The 12,512-nt window shown below is 38.9% G+C and overlaps 1 protein-coding gene across 2 annotated transcripts in view; it reads right to left on the reverse strand.

The window, feature by feature from the left end:
* Window positions 1-12,512, reverse strand: part of PAK1 (p21 (RAC1) activated kinase 1) — an 85,002-nt gene that overhangs the window by 46,719 nt on the left and 25,771 nt on the right. For both annotated transcript variants that reach the window (XM_027083485.1, XM_027083486.1), the window contains 3 exons: window positions 5,851-5,951; window positions 5,197-5,344; window positions 1,140-1,177 (listed from right to left, as the gene is read on the reverse strand). In XM_027083485.1, coding sequence (XP_026939286.1) covers window positions 1,140-1,177; window positions 5,197-5,344; window positions 5,851-5,951 — 287 coding nt within the window. The remainder of the gene's footprint in view (window positions 1-1,139; window positions 1,178-5,196; window positions 5,345-5,850; window positions 5,952-12,512) is intronic.

The following is a 12,512-nucleotide window of genomic DNA, read 5'->3' on the forward strand; positions in this document are numbered from 1 at the left end:
CGTCTAGTCTCTTCACACTTCACATTCCAATCATGACAAACCACTTGCAGTTCTCTGTACAAGCCTACCTCACGAACCTCCTTGTCTTGGCACATGCTAATTATTCTCTGTCGGGAATACGCTTGTCTCTTCATAATTCTTCCCCAAGATAACTAATTCAGCTCAGTCTGCACCATCAAGAAGCTTTCTTTATACACCCAATCTTTTATTCAGTAAATTGTTACTTGCCAGATGCCAGGGATCCAGTAACTGACAAGTCAAACATAGCTCCTGGCCTCATGAAGTTTTAGCATGCTGCACTGTAACTGTTTGTGCCTTCATGTCACTTACAGGATTGGGAGATTCTTAGGAGTTGGGATAATGTCTGATTCATCCCTATATTGCCACTTCTCCACACAGGACCTGGCATAGAATAGGGGCTTTGCAAATGTTTAGTAAATCAACATGAAATAACCAACTTTGCACAAGAGACAACACTGGTTATAAAGAATAGCAGTATTCTAGTATATAAGTCACAGCTTAATAGCCATTAAGACCCTTTCGGATACATCAGCATCTCATCTTATAATCTGCCTTGGAAAACAGAATTTGTAAGTTATGAAGGGCAGAGGGACCTTTGAGGTCACCAATGACTCCTATCACATTCCTTCAAGTGATAGGGCATTCACTACAACTTCAGAGGACAGAATGACTGACCTTAAATTAATAGGATCTGCTCCCTTCAACAATTTGCCCTAATCCTGGTTTTGTAGACCCAACCAACCCAAAAGAAAGAATTCTCCTCTAAATGCAGCTATTTGAAGACATCTCTAAGTAAAGTGTATCATTCTCATTTATTGATGAAAAAACTGAAGCTCAGAAAGGCAAACTGGCTTTCCTAAGGGTCAAAGTGAAAACTGAAAATTGAGCCTAGCAGCCAGTTCTTCTGGTTCCAGGGTTAGGATTTCTAGAGCATTCATAAATTAAAGCTGGAAGGGATGCTTATTGTTTATTAAGTCCAAGTCCTTTATTCTGAGGCCCAGGGTGGGAAAGTGACCAAGATGAGTACCCCCCAGCCCAGGCTCTGCATCTACCACACTTGACTTGATCCCTAAAAAATCATACCTGCCCACATCAGAATAGAGGAAATAAAGGCTTACCAAAGTGTTAGAAGAATTATAATCCTCAGCTGATTTATCTGCAAAAGGAAAAAGACAAGGGACTCAGTCAGTAAACAATTACAGTTAATCCTTTCTTGAGACCTAAGGAAGCCTATTCACTAAAGCACTTGCCAAGCTCAGAATAATAACAGTGTTACTGGTACTACAGGCCCAACACCATTTTAAACACGTTATACACATTACCTCCTCTAATCCTCACTACAGCTCTCAGTACTATTAGTATGTCCACCTTCACAGATTTGGAAACTGATGTTCAGAGAAGAGAAGTAATTTGTCCACAAATTACTTAACACAAAGGTTATTAGGAGTCAAGATTTGAATCCTGGTCTAATTCTAAATACTAGGTTAGAACTATATCCACATCATCAGGCCTCAATGCTCAAGGAAATTTCCTGCATTCTAAGAGAAAGGGAAAGAACTCCTGGCTGGCATCACCCTGAGCCATCTATAACAAATCATGACCAGCATGTGGCTTTAGCTTTTAGAAAGGATCCTTCTACATCCATGTCTATTCCCCACAAGGAGAGAAAGACTAAGCCTTAGGAAAAGAGATGCATTAGTCATGTCAAGTATAATTAAAGGCAGGGTCTTATTTCTAAGAATAGGTCCAAGCTCCTTCAATCAGATAATCACCATATTTTATTAATTCCAAGACATGTATTTTTTCACATTAACATCTCAGAAAGAGATGTGTCCTACAATCAAAAGTATTTCATGATTTAATTGGCAGCTTCTTTTTCTTTAGGGGCATGTAAAATAACAATGCACCTTACAATCAATGATATCTTAGACTTGATAAACTATGAAACAGACCCAATGGAAATCTTAGCAAGAAAATAAGTTTAAAGACCAAGTATTGTGTTTGGATTTATTCTTTAATTCCTAAAAGTCCAAGAAGAAATTGATTTCACCAGTTCACCACCAATGGGAATTAAGGAGAAGAAATATTATATCAAATCCTACATCTTCCTCACCAAGAAACAAGCCCAGAGAATGTCCAAGATCTCAATTCCATCATACATGAAAGTATCAGGTATAGCTTCTTTGGTCCTATGACAAATTATGAACCCATAAACTGTGACAATATGTTCTTAAAACAAACCCTGAATAGCCAGCTGTACTCTGGATAAATCAATTCAGGATATAGCTTAAACATAATGCACTTGTTTTTCTTGTCCAAAAGCACATTCTATACCAAGTGCAATACTGTTCCTTCCTTGCACCACCCCTAACCTTATGTACTGCTAGTATTTTTGAGGACTGGGTATTCTGGTAATAAATATATCTCCGCCATATAAAAAATAAGTATGTTTGCTCCTTTAAAATGGGATGTACAATTTCTGTATATAAAAATCAAATTCCATAGCACAGAATGACAGAGCAGAAAGTACTTGCAATCCCTTCATTTTACAAATAAATAAACTAGGGTTCAGAGGAAAAGAAACTGGTTCAAGGTTACATAAATCAGTCGCAAAGTAGGGCTAAAACCCAGAACCTGGCATTGTCAATCTAGTCTAGGCTTTGCTTATCACATTAGCTACTAGTTGGTACAGACAATAAAGTGATGAAAAGACAGGAAACTTAACAAAAAATTGGCACGGAGGATTGTGCTTGGGCTTTTAGACAGCAAAGGATTTAAAGGCCCAAGTTGAAAACACACTTCCAACACTGGTATATCACTCAACTGATATGTTGAGGTTCTGTGAATAAGTCACTTAATTTCCCTGAGCCTAATTAATTTCCCTGAGTCTGCAAAATGGGGATAATGCCCTTGCGTTTCCAATCTCCCAAGGCCGTCATGAGAATCAAATGAGATGGTTTATGTGCAAGCATATACAAATTGAAGTAGTGTTATCATAATTAATAGTATGAGAAGAAAGGAAATAGGAAAATGAGAGATAGGACATTAAAAATAACTGTGCCAGGGCTTCCCTGGTGGCGCAGTGGTTGAGAGTCCGCCTGCCGATGCAGGGGACGCGGGTCTGTGCCCCGGTCCGGGAAGATCCCACATGACTTGGAGCGGCTGGGCCCGTGTGTCATGGCCACTGACTGAGCCTGCGTGTCCGGAGCCTGTGCTCCGCAACGGGAGAGGCCACAACAGTGAGAGGCCCGCGTACCGCAAAAAAAAAAAAAAGTAAAAAAATAACTGTGCCATAAACAACAAGGTCCTGCGTATAATACAGATAACTATAATCAGTATCCTATGAAAAACCATAATGGAAAAGAATATTTTAAAAAAGAATGTATTTATAACCGAATCACTTTGCTGTACAGCAGTAATTAACACAACATTGTAAATCAACTATACTGCAATTTAAAAAAATTTTTTTTAAAAAGTGCCAAATATACAGTTTTGCTTGGAATTGCCTTGGTCTTCAACTTACAGAAAACAAAAAATCCTTCACGTGTGTGTGCATGTGCACACACACACACACACATATTTGCACAAATTTATACACACAGAAGTAGCTGTATGGACACATATCTATACATTCTATACATATACACTCAATGTTATTCATTTATGCATGCATGGAGGAACATATATACAATTACCTGAATGTGTATATCTATACCCATATTTACTCATAAATACTTAAGTGGACTTTAATTCCAAACATATGCAAACCCACAGAGCTATGCTTCCATATACATAAATAGTATTTGTACACATCTACACACACATACATAAAAACAGATTCTTCGAAAGACTTTGCTGCTGAAGCTTTCAAAGCCAGCTTCTAATCTGAAGTCTCCAGGACAAACTCTTGAAAACACAAGCCGTAATCTAGAATACTTTCCTACCCATCACCCCTCAACCCCAATACTGCCTTGGAATGACCCAGTCCCTCAATGGAAGAAGTGATACAGACCCAGCGGGGCCAGATATCAGGAAGGAAACATGCTAGGAACATGTATGACACTCTACTGGGCACCACTATGCAGCATGAGCAAAGCTGCAGTCTGTCATCCTCACCATCTGTGCCTACTGCTGCAAGCCAGATACTTGCTGGGGAAAGCATCCTTCAAAATTAGCTAGTTTCATCCCGACTCTCACCTTCCCCAACAATACTGCCCTTTGAAAGAGACAGCATGAACACCAGAAAAAGCACTGGACTCAGAGTTAAGACCAGTGGTTAAGAGATCACTAATTTAGCCACATTAGAAAGGCATTTTGGGCTCTAATGTTTGCAAAACAAGGGGAAACTGGAAGTGGTATATACTAAAGATACTTCTTGCCCTAACATTCTAAGCTGCTATATACAAGGCAAGTTTCCAGAAATGTAGGCCTTCCTATAACTTGCCTAAGAAAAGAAAAATCTCTCTGCTATGGAAGGAGGTGCTCCAAATAGAGTTACTAGAAGCAAGTGGTAACCTGAAAAGGTACTGGTCTAGGAGTTAGGAGACCTGGATTCTAATCCCAATTCTGCAATCAAAAACATTCTGAAAAACACAGTCCCTTATACATATAGAGAGAGTACATCTAAAGAACATTTATTATTACTGGCCAGTTTTTCATTGGACTGATTGGACTGATAAAAATCAGTTCCTTGAGGAAGAAATTGGGCTTGCCTACTTAACTGGGTTATCACATAACCTACTGATATTGAAAACGATGATAATGATGGCTACATTTTCATGGTGCCATTTTGCAACCTATAAAGAACTTTCGTATCAATGAGCTCATTTATCCTCATTACAACCTCTTGAGATAGGAATTATTATTCTCATTTTGAAGCTCAAACAAATGAACTGACTACTAGAACATAGTATCAGAATCTAGATCTTCTAGCACAAAGTCTATGTTCTTAACACGTAATATCACAGTACTTTTTCAAAACATGCAGTTTCAGAGTAAAGACTCAAGTTTGATGCAAAAACCCATCATCTTGGCTCTCAAATTCCAAAATTCCATCTTAGTGAACGTGCCATCTCCACTCTTTCCGATACATTCTTCCTCCACCCCACACCAATAGGCATCTACTAAGATGAAAACCTCTTTTTTCCTAGACTGCCCTGGACACAATCCCCATACCTGTAAAGCTCATGTACTTCTGGCTGTTGGAGGTCTTCTTCGAGTTATAAAATTCTAATACATCCAGGACAGCCTGCGGGTTTTTCTTCTGCTCCGACTTGGTGATATTTGATGTCTGAAGCAAGCGGGCCCACTGCTCTGGCATCCCCTATAAGAGAGACAGGCAAGGCTGTCAGCAAGGCATAATCACAGGGGACCCTGAATGAAATTCAGAACTAACTCTGATAACTGATGGCAGCTAAAGATGGCTTTAGTCATTCCTTTCTCTCTCTGCCCTCAGAGTTCCACACTGGTCTCTCTTATAACACATCTCTTACTATAGCTGTCATTTCTTGTGGTATTTGCCCCTTCACCAGGCTATTCCTCCTTTACAGCAGGAATCATGTCTGATTTGTCTCTGGATCATCAGTGCCCAGCACAGAGCCTGATGCCAAGGGGCCACTTAACCGAGGTCTATTTAAGGAACAGAGATTCAAAGGCTTCTCTAGTACAATTCTGGAGGGGAGGAACGTGTCCCTCTCATTACTATAAGAAGATAGGAATGAGGGTCTCGGGCAAAGATAGAGGCATCAGGAAGTCTGGAAAGGATTAAATCTAACAGTGCATAGCCAGAACTCTGAAAGACCAAATGTCTTTCTGTGACCCAGGACTTACTGTAAACTCGCCTGTGACAGCATCAAAACCAACGTGAATCGTGTGCTCAAAATCTGAAGGAAGAGAAATCTCTGGCCGTTCCTTCTCCTTCTTTTTATTTGCTGTAAGAGAAACAGGAAAAAGGATATAAAAACAAGGACATTACAACATTTTTAGGCTTATTTAGCTCTTTGTTGAGCTCTAAGCTCCTTGAGAGGCCAAGGACTGTGATACAAATGAGTCAGTTGACCCAGAGCAAGTCACTTCCTTTTTTCTGAACCCTGGTTTCCCCATCTGCAAAATGAGAAGACTCAAGTAGATGGTCTCTAAAGAGCCTTCCAACCCAGACATCCTACATTCTATGAGCTTATATAACCTGCTTCTGCTTGCTTGATCCTTGATTATGGACCACTTTAAGGTTCTCTACATTACAGAATTTTAGATTTGGAAATTGTTTTAATTAAATGAATAGCTAATATTTTATCATGTGCAATGATTCAAGTTCCTTCTTTTTTCTATTATAGTTGATTTACAATATTATATTAGTTTCAGGTGAACAACACTGTAATTCAATATTTGTATAGATTATACTCCATTTAAAGTTGTTATAAAGTATTGGCTATATGCCCTGTGCTGTAAAGTATATCCTCGTATCTTATGAATTAATTCAAGTTCTTTATTAATATTCACTGTAGCCTCACAACAACCCTGTAGTTAGGTACTGTTATCCTTATTCTGCAGATAAAGAAACTGAAGCACAGAGACTAAGTTATTTGCCCAAGATCAACTGGATAGTAACTGGCAGCAGTCAGACCCAAATCCAGGCCGTCTGGCCCAGGCCCTGAGCACTAAACCACTCTACTATGCTGCTTCCCTAGGCTACAAACTTAAAGAATCACTAAGTCTGAATATTTGTAATCATCAAGGGTGTTGCATACAGTAGGTGTTCACTAAGGCTCTGCTGATCTGGCATAAAAAGCTTCAATATTTAAAGAGTTGTCGTGCCCTTGTCGTACCCTTGTATTCCACCAAGATTCATATGTTCTTAACTCCCAGTACCTCAGAATGTGACTTTATTTGGAAACAGAGTCATTGCAGATATAATTATTTAAAATATGATTAGGTCAAATTGGAGTAGGTTCAGCCCCCTAATCCAGTCAATGTCCTTATAAAAAGGGGATATTTGAAGACAAACGTACACAAGGAGAACACCTTATGAAGATAAAGACAGAGATCAGAGCAATGCTTCTTCAAGCCCAACAAATCACCAGAAGCTAGGGGAGAGGAATGGAACAGATTTTTCCTCACAGGTATCAGAAGGAACCAACCCTACAAACACCTTGATCTTGGACTTCTAGCCTCCAAAACTGAAACAATAAATTTCTGTTATTTAAGACCCCTAGTTTGTGGTAATTTGGTGCAGCAGCTCTAGCAAACTAATATAATCCTTTTCCAACTCAAAAGACTTTCTGGCCTTGGTATTAGCTAGACCTAGTCCACTGGAGCCTCAAAACAACTGTGTGACAAGCAGGGTAGTGATTTTGGTGCCCATATGACAGAAGAAGCCAGAGGTTCCAAGAAGTTAATAGCCTGCCCAATGTTACAGAGCAAGTTAGAAGCAGATCTGGGGCCAGGACTGAGGTCTTCGGCCTCCCAACCCCAAGGCCTTTGTATTCTCTTACACTACTATATATAAAATAGATAACTAATAAGGACCTACTGTACAGCACAGGGAACTCTACTCAATATTCTGTAATGGCATATATTACATTATATAATAGTAATATATATTATTACTATGCTTTTAGAAAAGAATCTAAAAAAGAATGGATATATGTGTATGTATACCAGATTCACTTTGCTGTACACCTGAAACTAACAAAACATTGTAAGTCAACTATACCCCAATAAAAATTTTAAAAATAAAAGCTATAATTTCATACACAAGAAAACCCTCAACAATAAGAAAACGCAATTAATGAAATACGCAAAAGACCTGAAGAGACACGTCACCAAAGAAGATATAGATAGAAAAGATACTCAATATTGTATTTCATTAGGGAACTGCAATTAAAACAACAATGAAAAACCACTACACACCTATTAGAATGGCCAAAATCCAAAACTGACAACACCAAATACTAACAAGAATATGGGGCAACAAGAATTTTCATTCATTAGTAGTGGGAATGCAAAATGGTACAGTCACTAAGACACGTTGGCAGTTTCTCACAAAATTAAACATACTCTTACCATACAATCCAGCATTCGTGCTCCGTTATTTACCCAAAGGAGCTGATAACTTGTTCACACAAACACTTTCACGTGGATGTTTGCAGCAGCTCTATTCATAATTACCAAAACTTGGAAGCAACCAAGGTGTCCTTCCATAGGTGAATGGATAAGTAAACTGTGATACATTCAGAAAATGGAATATTATTCAGCACTAAGAAGAAATGAGCTATCAAGCCATGAAAAGATAATGAGGAACCTTAAATACATATTACTAGGTGAAAGAAACCAGTCTGAAAAGACTATATACCATATGCTTCCAACTATCTGACATTTTGGAAAAGGTAAAACTATGGAGACAGTATTAAGGGTCAGTGGTTGCCACAGATTTGAGGGGAAGGAGGGGTGAATTACCAGAGCACCGAGGAATTTTAGAGTGGTGAAACTATTCTATATGATACTATAATGGTGGATATTTGTCTTTATATACATACACTTGTTCAACTCATAGATGTACAACACCAAGAGTGAACTCTAACGTAAAATACAGACTTAAGGTGAAAATGATGTGTTGATGTAGGTTCATCTATTGTAATGTACCACCCCAGTATAGGATATTGGTAGTGAGGTAAGTTGTACATATGTGTGGGCAGGAGGTTTATAGGAAATCTTTGTACCTTCCACTCAATATTGCTGTGAACCTAAAACTGCTCTAAAAATAAACTCTTTTTTTTAAAGACTTTGAGAACTCTGCTCTACAGACTTACATCTTCTTTATCTCCCACTACAGGCATACCTCGTTTTACTGTGCACTTCACAGATATTATACTTTTTACAAATTGACGATTTGTGGCAACCTTGCATTGTCAGATGATGGTTAGCATATTTTAGCAATAAAGTTTTTTTTTTTTTTTTTGCGGTACGTGGGCCTCTCACTGTTGTGGCCTCTCCCGTTGCGGAGCACAGGCTCCGGACGTGCAGGCTCAGTGGCCATGGCTCACGGGCCCAGCCGCTCCACGGCATGTAGGATCTTCCCCGACCGGGTCACGAACCCGTGTCCCCTGCGTCGGCAGGCAGACTCTCAACCACTGCGCCACCAGGGAAGCCCGCAATAAAATATTTTTTAATTAAGGTATGTACATTGTTTATTTAAACATAAATGTACACTTAATAGACTACAGTATAGTGTAAACATAAGTTCTATATGCATTTGGAAACCAAAAAAATTCATGTGACTCTTTTTATTGTGATGCTCACTTTATTGTGGTAGTGAGCATCACAATAAAACTGGAACTAAACCCACAGTATCTCCAAGGCATGCCTGTACTTATGTTTCACACATTCTACACCACTGAACCAGTGATGGTTCACCAAACGTAATGGGCTCTTTCACACCTCTTCCTATTGTCTCAAGTTACTCCCTTTGCCTGTGAATCCTGCCTTTCCCTTTCCCTTCCCTTGCCACCTCACCACACAAACCCTTTTATTTATCCTTGTCAGGTCTCAGCTTAAAGGTCATCTCTTCTGTGAAGTCTTCCCTGATCTCTAGGTTGGGGAGTTCTTCACCCTCCCCTCTGTTCCCACAGCACCATTATAGTAATTGCCTATTTTAAGGGTCTATTTTTCCAACCAGACTGAATTCTAAGTTCAGGGGCCATGTCTAATTTATCACGAATCCCCAACAGCTAGCAAAAGCCAGGCATAAAATAGGTGCTCAGGCACGGAGTGAAGAAAGGAACAAACAATCAGACACCTAACTCAACTTGACAAGGAGTCTAAGGAATCTGCCTAAGACATGCAAATTCTCTCCAGGGCAGGAATAAATGTTCCATTTTTATCAGCTCTGACATGATTTTCACAATCCCGTTTTAAAATCCTGCTCTGTGGTAGCTCAGCACACTGGCCAAAAGATATTCTGAGGTCCTAATGCCTCCACAGACCCAATATAACCCTGATGAAAGGCAGCAAAATGCAGGGGGCGGTGGTGGCAGGGGGGGACACACAAGAAGGTCTAGAATCCAGGCCAGTTTTGCCTCTACCACACCATACAGTCCAGGTGCTCAGTTTTCTCATCTGAACAATGGGGAGAATGAACTAGATGATCTTAAGTGCCCTTTCAGCTCCTACACTCCAAATGTCTGAAAACAGAAAGATCAGCACTCTCAAAGCCCTGTATCTACATTTCTTCCTGACACAGCATCCCACAGTTTTAATAGGTACTTCATATACATCATCTCATATAATCACCACAATCCTGAGAGTCAACTTTACCTGGAGATTAGGAAATTGAAGCATGGACCTGCCTACAGTTCTTGAAGTAATTCAAATTCAAAAAGTGTGGCGTCAAGAGCCAAGGCCCTTTACATTCTACTACTTTACCTCCCCTAAAGAATTTCAAGTTGAATCAAGAAAACATACTTTGTTATAATGAGAAGAAATGACATTAAATAAGAACTTACCATGTATAAGATACTACAACCATAAAATATTTTCCTTAATTCTTATAATCCTATGGGATACATTATTACTACTGTCATTTTACAGATGAGGAAACTAAAAAGCAGTTAAATAATTTGCTCAAGCTCATACAGCTAGTAAGAGCTGGGATTTGAACCCAGGTCTGATTCCAAAGGTTCTTTCCTTAGTATCTTAGTGAGAACCATTTGCCTACATGCCAATTGCTAGGGTTTAAGCTATTTTTACACTTGGCAATTTCCCTTCCAGAAGCAGCTGCTTTGAGAAAGGGAACGGTTTATTACGGTTCATAAATGGTTCATTTATGACATAAGTCCATCTGTCTTACTCATAGCTAGAATGCATGGGACATGTCGCAGGGCTTTGGAATTGCTTTCTGTTCCTAAATTTCCTCTGATCTAGTCAATTAAAAGATTGTAGAGAAGAACACTTATGTTATTTTTATGCTTTACTTAGATTATTTTCATGTTTTACTTAGATTTTTGTTTTACAGTTATATATCTTATATTTTATATATTATTTCTATGATATCCTATTAATATGCCATATAATATACCATCACAGGCACGGAATGTCAAATCCAAAACAAATTTCGGTAATGGAAACACAGAAAGACAGTGGCTCAGAGGATGAATAGCCTATAGAAAAGAGCCCCAGGGAAGTGAAATCACTTAACACATGAACACATAAAGAGTATCTGAGATTTGTAGTTTTAAGAGGCTTACCTTTTTGGCCTCAGTTTCAAATAGAGTATTTGTTCCAGAGGTCCAGGCCCACGTCCAGAGCTTAGAATCCTGCTTCTGACATTACAGAGAACTCTTGAGAACTCCTTAGGAAACCTGTCCTTGGGTCTGTTTAGCCTCAGTGCACAAATTCTTTAATCTGGCCTAATAGCCCTATCTAAACCAACAGGAAATACAGGCTATATGTAGGAAGAGAAAGGTATTTTACCCCAGGACAATTCTTTAATTCTGTCTTGGAGGAATCCCATTAAGAGTTGTTCTTTTGTAAATCTCATAACAATTCTTAAGTGTTAATCACAGATTCCAAAAGAAAACCATGACTGCAAGCAATAATAGCCACAAAATTACTTCCAACTCTTAATAAAGCTGCAGTTTGCATAACCTTTTTCACATCTTTAGTCTTATAAATCCATTCAGCACCTCTCTGAGATAAATATTATTATGTACCCATACTATGAGTAAGATAAGTGAGGTGAAGGAAGGTAGAGCAACTTACCAAATGTCCCAAAATTAGGGATGGTCAATGGTGATAACCTCCAGTGCCTGAACTCCAATATAGCTGCTTCTACATGCACTATGCCTTCTGCAGACTAAGTGAATATGAATGGAGGTCATTAAATGCAAATTTGTTTTAAAATAAGTTAAAAGAACTAACCAAATCAGTTCTACTAAAGGCATTAGTCTGAACATCTCTAGGATGGGAGCCTTCAAACAGTACATGGTGTCTGAGGACTTAGAAGAATTAAAGAGCACAGTCCAGAAGTCAAGAGACAATTGTTCAAATGCAGACTCCATGCACCGCAACCATGTAGCATATGACCTTGGGCAAGTCCTTGACTCTCTGAGCACAAGAGTATCAGGGTTGTATAGTGGAAAGGTCCCTGGAATCATAGAAAAAAGCTATAATCGCAGATCAGCCACTCCTAACCAGATGACCTTGGGCAAGTTACTCAAACTGAACTACCTCAGTTTACTGTCTACAAAGTGAAATATTTATCTCCCTGAAAAATTGGCACATTTCACAAACATCAAAGTTCCTAATATAATATGTGGTAACTAACAGGCATTCAATAAATAGTAGCTCGGTTACTGCTGTTACTTTTTATGGTTATTACTACTGTGTTAGTACTATTTGTTATTACTATTGTTCTTATTATTTTAAGGATTAACGAAGATAAAGAAAATGTACGTGCTGTGTACAAGCTAGAGAGCTTTACAAACATGAGTTATCAT

The sequence above is a fragment of the Aethalodelphis obliquidens genome, unplaced genomic scaffold (assembly GCF_003676395.1).
Source record: "Aethalodelphis obliquidens isolate GAN/ISIS:26980383/991018 unplaced genomic scaffold, ASM367639v1 scaffold50, whole genome shotgun sequence".
NCBI lineage: Eukaryota > Metazoa > Chordata > Mammalia > Artiodactyla > Delphinidae > Aethalodelphis > Aethalodelphis obliquidens.